Genomic DNA, 21,355 nt, shown 5'->3' with positions numbered 1-21,355 from the left:
AAGGCAAGTTTGGTAATGATTAATCAGAGAATTAAATTTTCTTGAGAAGCCAGATCACAGGATAACTTGATCTATGTATTACTGAAATGAGATTAGGATTTCCGATGATAAGGCGAGACATCAGTTTTTTGTACTCAAATTGGCTTGTTCGCTGTCGTGAGCCCACAAGAATAGTATCCGAGAATGCTTAGTATGCGAATGCCAACAAGAACTTTTGTAATCAAATAGTTCTCAACTCTTGTATTAGAACATTCCCATCTTCAGTTGGAATCACTTTGGATTAATTTAAATTAAGCCTAGTAATAAATTTGTTTACGTAGGCTATGCGTAACAGTGATTTACTATAAAAATGAACCAATTACGTGACTTTTTAAAAACATTTTCCGCCCTGTAAGCATTAAGAACTCCTTTTTTTAGCAAGCCCATTATGGGTCCAGTCAGGCCCACAATGAGGCGGCCGGGTGGTTAGGAATAGGACTTAGACATATCCAGACGGACCACCACCTGAAAAATTCCTGGAGCTTTTTCAACCCGTCCGGATTTGATCTCTGGTCTCCAGAGCGGTAGGCTACCACCTGAACCGCTCGGCCATCCAGTCTTCTTGAAGAAAATAGTAATGACATTGAAACGAACTCTTTGAAGAAATTAAATCTCTAAACAGTTCACTTCCGGAAAACATCAATTCGTTGTTAGAAACTCCACAATTTTTAAAAGTAAGCAACTTGCAGAATATAGTTCCAAATACATGAGATTGCATTGCGAATTCTGCTGACAATCCTTGTAATGGTAACAATAATTGAAATTTTAGCGAATTAAAAGTTATGAAAACATATTTGTGATTGACAATATGGATTGAGTAATTAAATTCTTTAGCCTCGTTATCTGTTGAAAATGCTGTTGCTCAGAAAATATAAATCAAGATCTAAGACCCGGGTTTAAATTGAAGAAAAAACAAATACAGTCTATATAAATTATAACTGACGAAATTAAAATTACAGTTTGAAATTAATAATTGTTGTTGTAACCACTTTTATGTGTTTATTTTTTATACAATATACTGTATTTGCAATTTTCAAATTGTTGAACTATAGATTCATACTGTTGTCCACCTGTAGTCTGTCCGTTCGTTCTTCCTTAATCTCGAGAACTGAGTTAGATGAAAATCGAAACCAGATATGGAAAGTTTGCGGGCCAGAGACACGATCACCTATAGGCCTATACGAACTTCCAGTCGCGACCGAAAGTCATGTGATTTTTAAAATTAAAATATGATTTAAAAAATTGCAGCCCAGAATTGCGACGATGCCACAATAATTAATCAGTCGTACTTACATAAATCAGAAAATACGTACGTATAAAAAACTGAGTCTGCCCGAAGTACAAAATTATCTTGATCCGGCCTTGCTTATAAAGGAAGTGAGGGTAGCCCCGGACACGAACTATTGAGCAATCAAGCACATATCAAATATAAAGGAGTATGTCTAAACGTGTTCCACAACACATACAAACGAATGCAAATTAGTAGTGACGTGAGCGCCGAGCAAGTTATATGTTACAGTGAGTTTTGTTCTTGTCAACAATTTTTCATCCGCACTTATCAAACTTCAAAGGAGAATAACACATACAAAACATAAGTATTTCGGCTCGATTTATTGATTGTTACTGACCATTAAACATATAGATTATTAATAGTATTTATTTAATTCCATTTATAATATAATTACTATTAATTAATGAAAGCATAGATTCTAAACAGTCGGATACTCTCGGACACTTTTCTAAGTCTTAAAGTTAACAAACGAAATAGTTTTTGTGCAATTACCTTTATCCTAGGCAATGTTTAAAATGCATTTTTTATTTACAGAACCAGAACAAAAATGCAAAAATTTAAGGTAAAAGAAGCAAGTGGGACGAAAATAAAATGAAAGAAGCAACTATATGTCTCAGAGAAGGCAAGCTATCGATAAGATGAGCATCTGAGAGAGATGATTTGCCAAAAAGCTCGCTTCAGGATCGCGTAAAAGCAATTAACAGTGGCAAAGAGATAATTATTGAACCAAAGTTAGGTCATTTTCAGTGTACATTTTCCGAACCCTATTCAATGCAACTTTATAACCATCTGAAAGAACTAGACAACCGTCTAATACCACTAACAAGACTGGAGTTCTTAAAATTGGCATTCGATTTTGCAGAAACTCTAAAAATCCTTCATCGATTTAATAAAGAGAAGAGAGTGGTAGGAAAATGTTTTTTATAGCTATAAGTAAAAATACCCAGATGTTCTAAGAACTTTGGAGTCAATCAGCATTACGCGAGTTGTTGAGTTTAATAAGGCTGACGTTGACCGTTTTTATGACCAGCTTAATCAACTGCTAGAAAAATATGAATTTCCTAGCTCTCGAATTTACAATGCTGATGAAATGGCAGTATCAAATGTTCACAAAAATGAGTCATTTCCACAAAAGGAAAGAAACAAGGCAAATTACCTTCCGGATAAGGAGAACGAAATATCACATTAATGTTTGCCATAAATGATACTGGTCATTTTATACCCTCTCTTTTCGTTTTTTCGCGGAAAAAATAGACAAAGGATGTCTTTTGAGATTGGAGCTCCACCGGAGAGTATCAAAATTCCACGGGAGAGTGGGTGGATGAATGGTAACATATTTTTGCAGTGGTTCACCATTTCAAACAGCATGTGCATACTACAGATCCTGTCCTCTTAATCTTAGTGGTCATATTAGTCACAAAGAATTGGCAGTAATAGAGTACGCGCGTAAGAATCGCATTCATATGCCACCACACACTATGCACAAGCTGCAACCTCTCGATGGGACATTTTTCAAGCTTTTAAATCTGCATTTGCTTCGGTATGTGTAGTATGGACAAGCGAAACCCTGGCCTTGGGATTAATGATTATGACCTTGTTGCATTTGTAGATTTCTCCTTCGCTAACACAGCTAGGCTCGAAATCGCCCAAAACGGATTTAAGTGCACGGGAATTTAGCCTTTTAATCGTGACATTTTCGGAGGTTACCAGCTTCGATGACCGATATTGAGCACGGACCAGCCTTGACGGAAAATAATGTCAATCAGCTATCTACCAGCCATGTCACACATCCTATTTCTGCGGCTGGATGGCCTATCGGTCAAGGTGGCAGCCTACCGCTCTGGGGGTCCCGGGTTCGAATCCGAACGGGTCCCCCAGAGCGGTAGGCTGCCGTTCGGATTCCGTGGTCCGTTCGGCTATGTCGGGCCCTATTCCACACCACCCGGCAGCCCCATTGTGGGCTTGGCCGAATCCATAATGGGCTTGCAAAAAGAGGCCCTCTTAGTGCCTACAGGGCGGAAAGAGTTAAATAATAATAATAATAATAAATCCTATTTCTGAACCAGCACCTTCAACTAACATAACTGATTTGTTGAAACACTTGTTACCTCTTCCTGATGCGTCTAAAAAGCGCCTTGTGACGCACTCACAAAAGTAAGATTTTGACATCATCTCCATATAAAAATAACATAGGAAAAAAGGAAACTTCCAAAAGGTAAAAAAACAAAACTAAATGCTCAGTCTTTTTCGCAAAGATCGTGATCAAGAAACAGAATGCATCATTTGCAGGGAAACTTTTGAAGAGGACTAGGTTCAATGCCATAAATGTAAAGGCTGGACTCACGAAGCTTATGTTGATATTGATCCATCAAATAACAATAATTATTATTATGATGTTTGAGGGGCTAAAAACGCTTAGGCCATTGTTAAAATTAATAAATATGTCCGGGGCTACTCGCTATCTTTTCCATTGCCAAAAATAGAAGATAAAGGTTTTGTATAAATAATATTTAAATGATAAAGAGGTGTTTCTGTTTTTTTATTAATATGATTAAAGAAGTTCTAAAACTTATTTTGAGTTTGAAAATAAACGTTTCCGTTTGTTATTTTATATCTTTTATGTTTTGTTTAAATCGCTACTTTGGAAGAAAACCGGCACAACTCAAAAACACTAGTTTTGAGAAAATCCCATGCAAAGATTTAACCAAAGTTTAACTGAATATCACATCACTTATCTCCCACATAACTATTCCCTATTGGCCGAATACGCAAGTTACTTTTGCGACACTCTTCCACATAAAAATTTACTACATTTTCGTTTTGATTATGACATAATCGAAAAATCTCAATTTTTTGAGTTATGCCGGTTTTCTTCCAAAGTAGCGAAATGTCAGGGCTATCCGCACTTCCTCTACAGGTGATTCAAAAGTAGAGGATAAAACTTGTAGGGTAATCAATTATTCAATGTCCAATAGAAAATGTTAATGAATTTCTGTGCGATTCTAAAGATAACGGAGTTACAGAGAAAAATCTTTATTTCAAATCATTCACAGTTTTAAGTCCAGCTAGCACTAAAAACGACAAAACAAATAAATTGGCTACTGCCACGTTATTTGCAAGTGTTAGTTTCGTTTGCAACGAAGCTGCTGCAGAAATACGTCAAAGACCCGAACTTCATAATTTACTTGCTTCTATTAATATTATCCGTAGATGTGAAGCTTGTATAGCTAGTAAAGACAGTCATTTTGAGCATCTCTAGTAAATTTATATTTCTTTAAGTGTTACCTAAATGTATCCTGTTTGTAAACTACTAAATAGCGATAATAAATAGTTTGTACTAATTAATGTTGAAATAGTAAATTGATTTGAAATAAAGATTTTTCTCTGTAAATCGGCTATCTTTGAGAATCGGACAGGAATGTATTAATATTTTTTACTGTAAATTGAATAATTGATCACACCATAAAATTTTATCAACTACTTTTGAGTCACCCTGTGTTGATAAAAATCATACAATATAAATGCAAATTATACATAATTTTAACAGCGTTTATACAATAACTAAAGCCATTTTTAAAAGAAGGAAACGATTCTTGTGACAAATCTTAATAATTCAAATAATAGAGTAGAAAAAAATTTTGTAAGGAATTGATTGAAGATATAATGTATTCTAATCCAGAAAGGGTAATTAACTTTTACTTCGTCAACTTACCTGTAGAAAACATAATATGACATTTTAAACTTTTACATAGATTTTAAGGTTTAATTTCCTTTAAAATATTTTACACTCTTGCAATAGCAATAATGACTAATTGAATGGTTAAGGTGTTAGTCTTCTGTTCTATCCAGAACGGTAGACTAACGGTAGAACGGAATAGAATCCAGATGAGCCGAAAAATCCCAGGAATTTTTCGAAGTGGACCGTTCCGAATACGTGGGGACCCATCCCTCACCACTATGAAGCCCCATTGTACCCATAATGGGCTTGCTAAAAAGACCCTTTTATTGTCCATAGGAAAGCGTTTAAATAAATAAATAAATTTATTTAAACGCTTTTTTTACTCTCTTGATTAATGCTTCCGTCTTGTGGGCACTTCTTAATTAAGCCCATAAATAAATAAATAAATTTATTTATTTTTTATTTATTTATTTAAACGCTAATATATATATAAGGCGGAAAGCGTTAAAAAAAGATATTAGATCCCGCAAATAATCCCAGCCCAATCAGTTTTAGAAACGTCTACTTTAAATCTTTTTATAACACAATTAAATTTTGATTCGCTAATTATATGTTTTAATCTATAAAAACTCATAACGGTTATTTTTAATTCATATTATTATTATTTTTTTGTTGTTATGTTATCTGAAAAGGTAAAGATATAGAATATTGTTTTTTAGTTTCTTGAAGATAGGAAAATCTTACAAATTTCTTCAATGAGATCTGTAAATTTTATGTTCTAGAAACTCGTGGTTGCTCTCAATAAGTTCTCTAAAGTTCATTTATATGAAAATAAAAAACAATTTAGATCATAAATGACGATTTTTACATTTTCCTTTTCTTTAAAAAAATTCAAATATAAATATTTAAAGTGAAAATATTGTGTTTTAAATGCCTTTTAAATAATTTATTAAAAAACTTTTATAGCAGACCTTATCAATCTTTGATTGTTAAGATTGGAATTATTTTTACTCTTTCTTGATTAATGCTTCCGCCTTGTGGGCACTTCTTAATCAAGCCCATAGTGGATTCTGCAAGGCTCGCAATGGGATTGGCCGGGTGGTGAGAGACGGAGTTCGACATTTCCAGAACGGATCACGCCCGAAAAATTCCTGGGGATCGTCCAAATTCCCTGGTCCCCAGAGCGGTAGATGGACGTCATAACCCAGTGTTTTCAAATCTTTTTCTAATAGTGGCACTGTAATTCCATAATTTTTCCTTGCACACCCTCATTTTTTTGTCACTTAGACTTATTAGCCTTAATTATTTTTAGTAATACACACAAGAAACTTTAAGACGTTGTTCAGTACTATACAGTATTTTGCGGCACTCCTGGAGTGTTGTGGCACCCCAGTTGAAAACCACTGGCTTAACTATTTAGGCCATCCGGACATGGATGGATGAGATAAGGCGACGCACACGTGGGCCATCTTACTCCCGGGAGTACTTACTAAGGAAAATTAGCTCTATTTAGATGTTTTTATGTTAGACACGTAAGAAAATTCGGCAAACTCCATGTAGCCAGCCGTTGGTCAGGCACGAATCTGCCATCAGTGTTCATGGCTTTATCCACTCGGCCACTGGAGTATTATGAATAATGTTTTCATAATTTTTTTATAACTGTTCTAAAATACCTCTACAATAATTAAAATAATTATAAATGTTTCTTTCATTCGACTGAAATAATTAAATCCTAAATATGCGGCCGGATGGCCGAGCGGTCAAGGTGGCAGCCTACCGCTTCGACTGAAATAATTAAATCCTAAATATGCGGCCGGATGGCCGAGCGGTCAAGGTGGCAGCCTACCGCTCTGGGGGANAACAGATTAAACATATACGGCATTTACGATGAATATAAACTCTCCAATGAAATCCTTCCTATGCAGAAATGCGGTATCTGTTTGAGAAGCATTAAATCAAACAAGTCTTTAGCTACATAAAAGCTTTCAAAAATTTTAGAAAAACTAAAGAAGGCCAATCCTATGTCTTGTGTCTAACAAAATTCTTCGACACAAGACATAGGCTATTCCTAAGAAGTAAATATCGCAAGAAGCTGTATCACAAATAATCTAATCATATCCGGATTTCCAAAGTAGTTAAGACATCAGCCTAATTCGGGCGGTTGTAATACCCCATGAATTTTTCGGGGTTGGACTGTCGGATATGTCTGGCCCTGCCCTTCAACATCCGACAGTTCCGCTGTGGACCTGGCCGAGCCCACGATGGTAAAAAGTCCTCTTAGTGCCCAAAGGAGAGAGAGAGTTAAAAAAATTTTTTTAATGTAAATTCCTTAACCAATTGATCGCTCCTATCTTCATTTCTATAGCAATTAGACAAGCTTGAATAAATTGGTTTAATGATGAAATTAAAATTCCATTATCACTAAAAATATAGTCTATCAGCTTGAGAAAGCATTCCAAACGAATGTGATGTTTTCAAATAGAAGCTCATTTTTACAAATAGTAGTGTTCAAGACGTAAAACAGGGTAAGAAGTCTAATATTGCATAATAATTACGTTCTAATAAAAACTTATTAATTTAATCTTCATTTTAAAGTCTTGTTGTTACATACTCAAATAAATGAATATATTTGCTATTTGGATGTAAAACCTGTGTTTTTACGTATAAAAATTAATACAAGTATATAGTAAAACCTGCATAATCAGGAAACTGAGTAATGCGGAAAATTCCAGAGGTAGTAAGTTCAAGTATTTTCCAGCAAAATGATTATACTACCATAACAGATATTCTCTGAAAGCTGGAACCTGAGACTCGGATGGAATAGAAGAAATATTGAACCCAAATACCAGGAAATGTAGACGCAAAAGCCGGAAATCGTGTTCTGTATTTCCATCGGAGCAGTGTCATCTATCAGGAAATAAATTATTTTTCGTTAGGAGTTTCAAAACATGCTGAAGAACTCAGTCTTCCATGTTCTTTTGCTTCGTTATTTTGAGCTTTTCTTTTTCTGATTGTCTATTTTTTCCACAGAAATTGATAATACAGTATAAACGAAATCGTAGACTCGCAAACTAAAGGCGACAAAGACGATGATGAACACCACCAATTAATAGAAGAACTTGGCCTCAAACAAATCTTTAACTATATGAAGGCTTTCAAAAAATTTAGAAAAACTAAAGGCTAAAAGGTTTTGATAAGGCTAAGTAGTTAGAAATTCTTTGGCACAAGATAGCACAAAATTTGATAAATATTTCAACATTAGTCTAGATCAGTGTTTCTCAACGGGGGCGATATCGCCCCCATGTGGGCGTTTTTCCATGTTGAGGGGCGAAAAACAATTTTCTGGGCGATATAGTAAAACACTATATTAAGAATAATTAGATATTTTATTCGTTATATTGTACAATAATTAAACAAATAACATTATACCAGTAACTAGTCTATTCAATGCAGTACGAATTTGGCGTTAGTCTTGGTCCTCGGCATCGGAATTTTGAAGTGAAAGGGGCGATAATAGGTAACGGTTTTATTGAAGGGGGCGATACTACGTTGAAGGGGGCGACGATTCGTTAGAGGTTGAGAAACACTAGTCTAGATCAAGGATTTCCAGTCTTTTTCTGAGAAATGTCGTGTGAGCAATAACGTTACATTTGTGAAGAGCGTAACTTAAATTGAATAAAGCGTAAAATTAAGATTTCATTTGTAGATAAATAAGTTAAATCGCCTCCAAGTATAACCATCATCGTAAAGCGTGACAAACTATTCCGAGAACGATCTCCAATCTTATCATAAAACGAAGGCTACGTGACAAGGAGACGTACGGATCAAGGTCTTTATTAATATTGGTCTTTGTCGGAATTAACTAGGGGTACATCGAATACTTTTAAGATTAGAGAACTTTCAAGATTCGAATGAGTTCTTAAGAACAAGCAACGAATTTAATTAATTCGCGAAAACAAATCAGGTAGCATATGCTGACAATCTGCTTCATACCAAGCACCGAGTATTCGAGAACAAGTCAATTAACATTGTTGCTAATTACAGATTTAAGTTAGTTAACGATTAATTAGAGTATGTCAAACATCGCAAAACCCGATATGTATATCGGGTTTCGCGATGTTTGATATATTTATAAAGGCCTATATACCTCGCCGGGTTAAACGTTAATTATATCTAAATTTAAATACTTCTGGAAGCGAAGGCTTGCTCGGGGTCTGGGTAGTGCAACTGGCAAGCGCACCGCACGGCAAATACAGGATGCGGATTCAAACCCCGCTCCGGTTCTTTCCTTCCAGATGGTTCTAAATTATTTTTAAAAATTATAATTATTAATTTAGTTAAGAGATGGCGCCTAACGTCTTTTTTTTGTAGCAAATTACTTAGTATTAATGATTAAATATGGAGTTACAGCCTGATTATTTAAGGCAAGTTTGGTAATGATTAATCAGAGAATTAAATTTTCTTGAGAAGCCAGATCACAGGATAACTTGATCTATGTATTACTGAAATGAGATTAGGATTTCCGATGATAAGGCGAGACATCAGTTTTTTGTACTCAAATTGGCTTGTTCGCTGTCGTGAGCCCACAAGAATAGTATCCGAGAATGCTTAGTATGCGAATGCCAACAAGAACTTTTGTAATCAAATAGTTCTCAACTCTTGTATTAGAATATTCCCATCTTCAGTTGGAATCACTTTGGATTAATTTAAATTAAGCCTAGTAATAAATTTGTTTACGTAGGCTATGCGTAACAGTGATTTACTATAAAAATGAACCAATTACGTGACTTTTTAAAAACATTTTCCGCCCTGTAAGCATTAAGAACGCCTTTTTTTAGCAAGCCCATTATGGGTCCAGTCAGGCCCACAATGAGGCGGCCGGGTGGTTAGGAATAGGACTTAGACATATCCAGACGGACCACCACCTGAAAAATTCCTGGAGCTTTTTCAACCCGTCCGGATTTGATCTCTGGTCTCCAGAGCGGTAGGCTACCACCTGAACCGCTCGGCCATCCAGTCTTCTTGAAGAAAATAGTAATGACATTGAAACGAACTCTTTGAAGAAATTAAATCTCTAAACAGTTCACTTCCGGAAAACATCAATTCGTTGTTAGAAACTCCACAATTTTTAAAAGTAAGCAACTTGCAGAATATAGTTCCAAATACATGAGATTACATTGCGAATTCTGCTGACAATCCTTGTAATGGTAACAATAATTGAAATTTTAGCGAATTAAAAGTTATGAAAACATATTTGTGATTGACAATATGGATTGAGTAATTAAATTCTTTAGCCTCGTTATCTGTTGAAAATGCTGTTGCTCAGAAAATATAAATCAAGATCTAAGACCCGGGTTTAAATTGAAGAAAAAACAAATACAGTCTATATAAATTATAACTGACGAAATTAAAATTACAGTTTGAAATTAATAATTGTTGTTGTAACCACTTTTATGTGTTTATTTTTTATACAATATACTGTATTTGCAATTTTCAAATTGTTGACCTATAGATTCATACTGTTGTCCACCTGTAGTCTGTCCGTTCGTTCTTCCTTAATCTCGAGAACTGAGTTAGATGAAAATCGAAACCAGATATGGAAAGTTTGCGGGCCAGAGACACGATCACCTATAGGCCTATACGAACTTCCAGTCGCGACCGAAAGTCATGTGATTTTTAAAATTAAAATATGATTTAAAAAATTGCAGCCCAGAATTGCGACGATGCCACAATAATTAATCAGTCGTACTTACATAAATCAGAAAATACGTACGTATAAAAAACTGAATCTGCCCGAAGTACAAAATTATCTTGATCCGGCCTTGCTTATAAAGGAAGTGAGGGTAGCCCCGGACACGAACTATTGAGCAATCAAGCACATATCAAATATAAAGGAGTATGTCTAAACGTGTTCCACAACACATACAAACGAATGCAAATTAGTAGTGACGTGAGCGCCGAGCAAGTTATATGTTACAGTGAGTTTTGTTCTTGTCAACAATTTTTCATCCGCACTTATCAAACTTCAAAGGAGAATAACACATACAAAACATAAGTATTTCGGCTCGATTTATTGATTGTTACTGACCATTAAACATATAGATTATTAATAGTATTTATTTAATTCCATTTATAATATAATTACTATTAATTAATGAAAGCATAGATTCTAAACAGTCGGATACTCTCGGACACTTTTCTAAGTCTTAAAGTTAACAAACGAAATAGTTTTTGTGCAATTACCTTTATCCTAGGCAATGTTTAAAATGCATTTTTTATTTACAGAACCAGAACAAAAATGCAAAAATTTAAGGTAAAAGAAGCAAGTGGGACGAAAATAAAATGAAAGAAGCAACTATATGTCTCAGAGAAGGCAAGCTATCGATAAGATGAGCATCTGAGAGAGATGATTTGCCAAAAAGCTCGCTTCAGGATCGCGTAAAAGCAATTAACAGTGGCAAAGAGATAATTATTGAACCAAAGTTAGGTCATTTTCAGTGTACATTTTCCGAACCCTATTCAATGCAACTTTATAACCATCTGAAAGAACTAGACAACCGTCTAATACCACTAACAAGACTGGAGTTCTTAAAATTGGCATTCGATTTTGCAGAAACTCTAAAAATCCTTCATCGATTTAATAAAGAGAAGAGAGTGGTAGGAAAATGTTTTTTATAGCTATAAGTAAAAATACCCAGATGTTCTAAGAACTTTGGAGTCAATCAGCATTACGCGAGTTGTTGAGTTTAATAAGGCTGACGTTGACCGTTTTTATGACCAGCTTAATCAACTGCTAGAAAAATATGAATTTCCTAGCTCTCGAATTTACAATGCTGATGAAATGGCAGTATCAAATGTTCACAAAAATGAGTCATTTCCACAAAAGGAAAGAAACAAGGCAAATTACCTTCCGGATAAGGAGAACGAAATATCACATTAATGTTTGCCATAAATGATACTGGTCATTTTATACCCTCTCTTTTCGTTTTTTCGCGGAAAAAATAGACAAAGGATGTCTTTTGAGATTGGAGCTCCACCGGAGAGTATCAAAATTCCACGGGAGAGTGGGTGGATGAATGGTAACATATTTTTGCAGTGGTTCACCATTTCAAACAGCATGTGCATACTACAGATCCTGTCCTCTTAATCTTAGTGGTCATATTAGTCACAAAGAATTGGCAGTAATAGAGTACGCGCGTAAGAATCGCATTCATATGCCACCACACACTATGCACAAGCTGCAACCTCTCGATGGGACATTTTTCAAGCTTTTAAATCTGCATTTGCTTCGGTATGTGTAGTATGGACAAGCGAAACCCTGGCCTTGGGATTAATGATTATGACCTTGTTGCATTTGTAGATTTCTCCTTCGCTAACACAGCTAGGCTCGAAATCGCCCAAAACGGATTTAAGTGCACGGGAATTTAGCCTTTTAATCGTGACATTTTCGGAGGTTACCAGCTTCGATGACCGATATTGAGCACGGACCAGCCTTGACGGAAAATAATGTCAATCAGCTATCTACCAGCCATGTCACACATCCTATTTCTGCGGCTGGATGGCCTATCGGTCAAGGTGGCAGCCTACCGCTCTGGGGGTCCCGGGTTCGAATCCGAACGGGTCCCCCAGAGCGGTAGGCTGCCGTTCGGATTCCGTGGTCCGTTCGGCTATGTCGGGCCCTATCCCACACCACCCGGCAGCCCCATTGTGGGCTTGGCCGAATCCATAATGGGCTTGCAAAAAGAGGCCCTCTTAGTGCCTACAGGGCGGAAAGAGTTAAATAATAATAATAATAATAAATCCTATTTCTGAACCAGCACCTTCAACTAACACAACTGATTTATTGAAACACTTGTTACCTCTTCCTGATGCGTCTAAAAAGCGCCTTGTGACGCACTCACAAAAGTAAGATTTTGACATCATCTCCATATAAAAATAACATAGGAAAAAAGGAAACTTCCAAAAGGTAAAAAAACAAAACTAAATGCTCAGTCTTTTTCGCAAAGATCGTGATCAAGAAACAGAATGCATCATTTGCGGGGAAACTTTTGAAGAGGACTAGGTTCAATGCCATAAATGTAAAGGCTGGACTCACGAAGCTTATGTTGATATTGATCCATCAAATAACAATAATTATTATTATGATGTTTGAGGGGCTAAAAACGCTTAGGCCATTGTTAAAATTAATAAATATGTCCGGGGCTACTCGCTATCTTTTCCATTGCCAAAAATAGAAGCTAAAGGTTTTGTATAAATATTTAAATGATAAAGAGGTGTTTCTGTTTTTTTTATAATATGATTAAAGAAGTTCTAAAACTTATTTTGAGTTTGAAAATAAACGTTTCCGTTTGTTATTTTATATCTTTTATGTTTTGTTTAAATCGCTACTTTGGAAGAAAACCGGCACAACTCAAAAACACTAGTTTTGAGAAAATCCCATGCAAAGATTTAACCAAAGTTTAACTGAATATCACATCACTTATCTCCCACATAACTATTCCCTATTGGCCGAATACGCAAGTTACTTTTGCGACACTCTTCCACATAAAAATTTACTACATTTTCGTTTTGATTATGACATAATCGAAAAATCTCAATTTTTTGAGTTATGCCGGTTTTCTTCCAAAGTAGCGAAATGTCAGGGCTATCCGCACTTCCTCTACAGGTGATTCAAAAGTAGAGGATAAAACTTGTAGGGTAATCAATTATTCAATGTCCAATAGAAAATGTTAATGAATTTCTGTGCGATTCTAAAGATAACGGAGTTACAGAGAAAAATCTTTATTTCAAATCATTCACAGTTTTAAGTCCAGCTAGCACTAAAAACGACAAAACAAATAAATTGGCTACTGCCACGTTATTTGCAAGTGTTAGTTTCGTTTGCAACGAAGCTGCTGCAGAAATACGTCAAAGACCCGAACTTCATAATTTACTTGCTTCTATTAATATTATCCGTAGATGTGAAGCTTGTATAGCTAGTAAAGACAGTCATTTTGAGCATCTCTAGTAAATTTATATTTCTTTAAGTGTTACCTAAATGTATCCTGTTTGTAAACTACTAAATAGCGATAATAAATAGTTTGTACTAATTAATGTTGAAATAGTAAATTGATTTGAAATAAAGATTTTTCTCTGTAAATCGGCTATCTTTGAGAATCGGACAGGAATGTATTAATATTTTTTACTGTAAATTGAATAATTGATCACACCATAAAATTTTATCAACTACTTTTGAGTCACCCTGTGTTGATAAAAATCATACAATATAAATGCAAATTATACATAATTTTAACAGCGTTTATACAATAACTAAAGCCATTTTTAAAAGAAGGAAACGATTCTTGTGACAAATCTTAATAATTCAAATAATAGAGTAGAAAAAAATTTTGTAAGGAATTGATTGAAGATATAATGTATTCTAATCCAGAAAGGGTAATTAACTTTTACTTCGTCAACTTACCTGTAGAAAACATAATATGACATTTTAAACTTTTACATAGATTTTAAGGTTTAATTTCCTTTAAAATATTTTACACTCTTGCAATAGCAATAATGACTAATTGAATGGTTAAGGTGTTAGTCTTCTGTTCTATCCAGAACGGTAGACTAACGGTAGAACGGAATAGAATCCAGATGAGCCGAAAAATCCCAGGAATTTTTCGAAGTGGACCGTTCCGAATACGTGGGGACCCATCCCTCACCACTATGAAGCCCCATTGTACCCATAATGGGCTTGCTAAAAAGACCCTTTTATTGTCCATAGGAAAGCGTTTAAATAAATAAATAAATTTATTTAAACGCTTTTTTTACTCTCTTGATTAATGCTTCCGTCTTGTGGGCACTTCTTAATTAAGCCCATAAATAAATAAATAAATTTATTTATTTTTTATTTATTTATTTAAACGCTAATATATATATAAGGCGGAAAGCGTTAAAAAAAGATATTAGATCCCGCAAATAATCCCAGCCCAATCAGTTTTAGAAACGTCTACTTTAAATCTTTTTATAACACAATTAAATTTTGATTCGCTAATTATATGTTTTAATCTATAAAAACTCATAACGGTTATTTTTAATTCATATTATTATTATTTTTTTGTTGTTATGTTATCTGAAAAGGTAAAGATATAGAATATTGTTTTTTAGTTTCTTGAAGATAGGAAAATCTTACAAATTTCTTCAATGAGATCTGTAAATTTTATGTTCTAGAAACTCGTGGTTGCTCTCAATAAGTTCTCTAAAGTTCATTTATATGAAAATAAAAAACAATTTAGATCATAAATGACGATTTTTACATTTTCCTTTTCTTTAAAAAAATTCAAATATAAATATTTAAAGTGAAAATATTGTGTTTTAAATGCCTTTTAAATAATTTATTAAAAAACTTTTATAGCAGACCTTATCAATCTTTGATTGTTAAGATTGGAATTATTTTTACTCTTTCTTGATTAATGCTTCCGCCTTGTGGGCACTTCTTAATCAAGCCCATAGTGGATTCTGCAAGGCTCGCAATGGGATTGGCCGGGTGGTGAGAGACGGAGTTCGACATTTCCAGAACGGATCACGCCCGAAAAATTCCTGGGGATCGTCCAAATTCCCTGGTCCCCAGAGCGGTAGATGGACGTCATAACCCAGTGTTTTCAAATCTTTTTCTAATAGTGGCACTGTAATTCCATAATTTTTCCTTGCACACCCTCATTTTTTTGTCACTTAGACTTATTAGCCTTAATTATTTTTAGTAATACACACAAGAAACTTTAAGACGTTGTTCAGTACTATACAGTATTTTGCGGCACTCCTGGAGTGTTGTGGCACCCCAGTTGAAAACCACTGGCTTAACTATTTAGGCCATCCGGACATGGATGGATGAGATAAGGCGACGCACACGTGGGCCATCTTACTCCCGGGAGTACTTACTAAGGAAAATTAGCTCTATTTAGATGTTTTTATGTTAGACACGTAAGAAAATTCGGCAAACTCCATGTAGCCAGCCGTTGGTCAGGCACGAATCTGCCATCAGTGTTCATGGCTTTATCCACTCGGCCACTGGAGTATTATGAATAATGTTTTCATAATTTTTTTATAACTGTTCTAAAATACCTCTACAATAATTAAAATAATTATAAATGTTTCTTTCATTCGACTGAAATAATTAAATCCTAAATATGCGGCCGGATGGCCGAGCGGTCAAGGTGGCAGCCTACCGCTTCGACTGAAATAATTAAATCCTAAATATGCGGCCGGATGGCCGAGCGGTCAAGGTGGCAGCCTACCGCTCTGGGGGACTCAGGTTCTAATCCGAACGGGTCGAAAAATCCCCAGGAATTTTTCGGGGGTGGTCCGTTCAGATATGTCGGGCCCCGACCCTCACCACCCGGCGGCCCCATTGTGAGCCTGGCCTGCAAAAAGAGGCCCTCTTAGTGCCCACAGGGCGGAAAGAGTCCCAAAAAAACCTAAATATCAAAACCGTTATCGTAAAAACAATCTATGTTTTTGATTTGACCTCAGGCGATTTAGAATAGTATCTCAGAAAAAATTTTAGTTCAATTCCCTTTTCATTTAAATATAACAAATTTATCGATTACAAGCCATTGCCTTAACATAAATTATAAACACGTTAATGTAGGCCAATATGCGAGGAAGTCTTGAAGCTCATACGTGCCTACGGGATAAATTATATATTTATATATCAGTGAGAAGTTGTTTGGTTTACAGCAATAAACGATAAAAAATTTTTTTGCTTTAGGTCATTTCTGGAAATTTCAAGGTCATCATTGTTTGTAATGAAATTGTCATTTTCTTTCTTTTATTATTTTTATAAACGCTCTATAAGATAAAAAAAATGAATTGAACGACCTGTAGTAACACTGATTATCCTATTTCAAGATGATAATACGAGTACATAGACCAATCTTTATTATTCGATTCGTGTTTCATAAAAACTGTTTTGCGTTTTAAAGTGCGTTGTTTGTTGTTTATGTAAGTAATGAATGATAAGAAGTCAAGATCGTCGAAGTTTATTTCATGATTTTATGGTTTATATTATACAAATGGCATCGAAACATTAAATAGTCTAGTGTTTTTTTTTTTTTTGAAAAAATATTTCGGAATTTCTGCAATAACTAAGGATACTACTAAATATATAGTAAATTTGAATATAATGTTAGCAATATTACTTTTGTGATAAAATTGACTTTAAAATTTTCTTCTATATTTAAAGGTAGGTTGTTTTATTTGCTAGTTTTTAACTACTTTCTTCAAGTTCTCGTTAACTTTCAGACTGAATCACTTTAAATATTTATTAGTGATATGATGTATGGCTTATTCATAAATATTTTTAAAATTATGATAATGTGATTATTAATTAATGATACATAAACTGTTATAAATGATACAGATACTGTAGGCCTAATCCATAGCCGTAGAGAAAGGGGGATGGAATTTTTTTCGGTCTTTTAGTGGTTTATATCCCTATAAATTAATGTTATTTTTACTAATAAAAAAACAAAATATTTAACCCTAAACAACCAAGTAGTGTCTGTCAGACACATTTTATAATTGATTTGCATACAAAATCAAAACTATTTATTTTATTACGAAATAACTTTACGTATTCTATTCCCTATGATTGTTCTTCCAATTTAGCTTACTAAAGTGTTTTGGAAGAATATTGTTTTTTAATATTTTAACAATTTTTCAGAAAACGACATAACAACCCACATGTGTCTGCTAGACATTATAGAAGTTTATACAAGTTTACAGGTTTTAAACAGTTAAAACTAATGTTCGATGATTCGTAAATAACGTCTTGTGGTCTTTGTTCTTTTCATCAGCAGATGTGCAGATGATGTTATTGTATTATAGTTCTTTTTCATTGTGTTTCGGGAGTTGTGTTATTATACATATATTACTTATTCTTTAGTAGTAATAAAATGATGACAAAATAAACAGTGTAAATGTAATTTTTATAGTAAAATAACAGTCTTGTTGTTAGCTTTTGAAAAATGGATAACAATAAGATTTTGACTGATGAAAATTTCCGATGTGCTGTAGATTATAGTAGCCTAATGGTGAGAACTGTGTATTTAGAGAAAGTTATAGTGAAGACAAGGATTTCATTGAAGATTATGTTTCTGATAATTAAAGTAATTTGACGGAAACAGTATCCGAGGCCGATGATGCGAAGTTATGTAGCGATGAAGAAAATACAGTTGAAGAGGAAGAACTAAATAATTATAATAATTTGATTGTTGAATATGTTGGTAAAGATGAAACTATTTGGTAATCAAAACCGCAAAAAACAGGAAGAACTATAATATAAAACGGAAGCATAATATAATCGGTGGCCGTGTTCATAAGGTTGTTCTATCGTTAGGAAAAATAATCTATGATCATATTGACAATTTCAAATTATTTTAGATGAAATAACTGGAACTGTAAAGCACACCAATTCTGAAGCTACCAGAGTATTGCAAAATACATGGAAACCAATAGATACAATTGAGTTACAAGCATTTATAGATCTATTATTGACTATTGGTGTCAATAAACACAGCAAAATGGATTTTAAAAAGTACTGGGATCCTATATTTGGCAATCCAATATTTTGTGATAATGGGAAAACATAGATTTGAGGCTATCCAACATTTCTTAAGATTTGATAATAAAGTTATCAGGTCACTCAAAAAATCAAAGGAAAAATTAGCACCTATCAATCACAAATTACAAAATTTAATTACCAGAAGAAAATCTTATGATGGACAAGTAACTGATTCCTTTTCGAGAGCAGGTATCATTCAATCAGTATTTATCAAGTAAACCTTGACAAAAAAACTAAAAACAGAATTGTGTTGTATGCAATCTGAACATATGTTCAGAACATTCAACTAAGGAAACAATTTGTGTAAACTGTACTTATAAGTAATTAATAATAATTATGACATGTAAACTATAGTAACAGTAAATTTTATTTCGTGATTTTATTCATTTTAATATAATATTGACAATTTTAAATGTTGCGTCTATTAGACACTACTGGTCAGATAATTAAGACACAAAACCTTACTGGGTTGTTAAGAATGCATTTTTAAAATAAAGAAACATGCTAAATATTAATTTGTTAAAAAAAAAAATAGTAAAGGGGCTCGCTAAGTGATCGGTTCTAACCTCATGCCACATACAAGCTCTCGATGGCCCTGTCTATATCCAAAATATATTTACATTATAACTGCACTCAGTTAATACTAAAAATTTTATCATCATTTTTTAGAAATATTTCTTAACAATTTGACTTAATTTAATAAAACTAAATTTTGACTTTTCATTGAAATAAACTAATTTTCTTAATTAATTTTAATATGTGAAAGTAATCATTTTTACCTTTAGTAGAGTGATAAAATTGATTTTATCGGTGATTGGTCCACCTTCCCATGCTGGAAATTCCCAGTCAAAATCCAAACCGTCGAATGGATATTTTTCAATAAAATATATGACAGAATGAATGAACCTAAAGATTATATATAATTATTATTTTCGATTAGAATGAAAATGATAAATTAATTTAAATGGATATTCAAATTTAATGATAATATTTATGTTGCAATCAATGATAACATAATATTTATACAGAATGTAGGAATATATATTGCTTATAGTAAAATATTTGACGAGTTTTCCTTGTCCTTGAAAATAATAAGCAGGTTATTACGATAATACATTTTTATTTATATAATAAAAAATCTTAAAAAGTTTAGACACAATAGAGTTAATCACTTACTATTATAAAATTATTCAGTTTACTTTTTATTTAGGAAAGTAAATTAATTAAATCAAAGTTAATATGAGATATTAAAATTTTATTTTGTAAATCTGGTTAACTTCACCATAACAGAAATTTTCAAAAACAAAACAGTAAATAATAAATAAATTATACTACTTACTATTATAATATTATACTATATTATATTACATATTATTATATTTGTACAATAAATTATACCTTTCTCTACCAGTTTGATAATTAATCATCTTGGAAAATCTTCCTCCACTAGTAGCACCGATAGATAAAAGTACTTTTAAATCCTGGTTACGATTTTTTAGATCCAAACAACGTTTGTAGCCATCGATGTGATCTGCAGATCTAGGTACTATAAGGTCATAACGAGTGTCAGCAAATCCTGCAATCAAATGGGTACACAAGTTTGGATCGATGTCTTCGGGTTGAAGGCGATAGCTATAATTTCCTTCTAGTTTGTAATAACACACCAGTTTTTGAGAGGTGGCTTTTTCCGCTAAAAGAAGCGTACAACGATTAAAACATAATTACTAATAACTAAGTAATAAATATTATACAAAATAACATATACTGTATTTTGTAAAATGTTTCGTATTAAAATACAGTACTTAAATCATTTCAGAAATGGCAGTGACAAACATAGCGTATGGGTACACTGTGCTTAAGGGGATTGAGCAAGTACCGATTTTTTTTATTTTTCCATCACTGATAATTTTTAAATACTTTTGCTTTCTCTGATTTTTTTTTATGTTTTTGCTTTGCCCGAATTTGGGAGGGCAGTTGCCCCTTTCTTCCCTCGACTCGTTAGCCCATAATTAGAAATATAACAAAAAACTGAGGCCTATATTGTTATAATGACTGGAATGTATTGATAGTTTTCTAAAAATAACCCTTGCACTACTGATTTTAAAAAATGTCTTCATAACAAGCATCAAATTTTCCGGTTTAACTAAAACGTTATCCTACTACAAATTCTTTGTTTTTAATTTATTCTTATTACTTGCTTATTGAATTCCTTTACTAAGCAAACAATCAAAGTTCATTTTAACCGATTGAATATGCTTGGTTGCTCTGAAACTCTGAAATCCTAATTTAACTTTCATATTATTGAAAGTTAAATTAAGATTTCAGATTTTTCGAGCAGTCAAAACTCTGGAACCGTTTACCAATTAAATGCGATGGGAATTTTTTTCTTTTAAATTTCCCGCTGTTAAGAGTTTCATTGTTCGTTAACGATAAGAAAGAGGAAGTTCTAAATATTATTCATTTGGATCGGTATAATAACAACTGTTATAATATAAAGAAAAACACACTTCATAAAAAAATCAGCCAGGGCTTATAATGCAACTCTTTATTTGCGTTATCAGTTTGCGTTTTTGTTGATTTTTATCGTTTCATTTGAGAGTTAAAATTAGGTTCGGTTTTAAATCGACTAATATTTTCTTGGGTACATGACCTATAATAATCACGCTTCTTCAATTATAATTTGTATTTTTGTTTTCAAAATTTATGTCATGGTCATTTATTGGCTTATTCACCCTATTTTTAGTTA

At 33.5% G+C, this 21,355-nt stretch overlaps 1 protein-coding gene across 2 annotated transcripts in view; it reads right to left on the bottom strand.

The window, feature by feature from the left end:
- The window catches only part of LOC111618415 (acidic mammalian chitinase-like), a 45,612-nt gene that overhangs the window by 22,433 nt on the left and 1,824 nt on the right, over window positions 1-21,355 (bottom strand). For both annotated transcript variants that reach the window (XR_002755571.1, XM_023359953.1), the window contains exons 3-4: window positions 20,008-20,299; window positions 19,389-19,515 (exon numbers count right to left, since the gene is read on the bottom strand). Coding sequence is in view for 1 of the 2 variants with exons in the window: in XM_023359953.1 (XP_023215721.1) it covers window positions 19,389-19,515; window positions 20,008-20,299 (419 nt within the window). In the remaining variant the exon portion in view is untranslated. The remainder of the gene's footprint in view (window positions 1-19,388; window positions 19,516-20,007; window positions 20,300-21,355) is intronic.

This window comes from Centruroides sculpturatus, unplaced genomic scaffold (assembly GCF_000671375.1).
Source record: "Centruroides sculpturatus isolate CEXI.00-Female unplaced genomic scaffold, Cexi_2.0 scaffold10, whole genome shotgun sequence".
Classification (NCBI taxonomy): Eukaryota; Metazoa; Arthropoda; class Arachnida; order Scorpiones; family Buthidae; genus Centruroides; species Centruroides sculpturatus.
The sequence above is the reverse complement of the archived record's forward strand: the minus strand, read 5'-3'. Positions and strand labels throughout refer to the sequence as shown.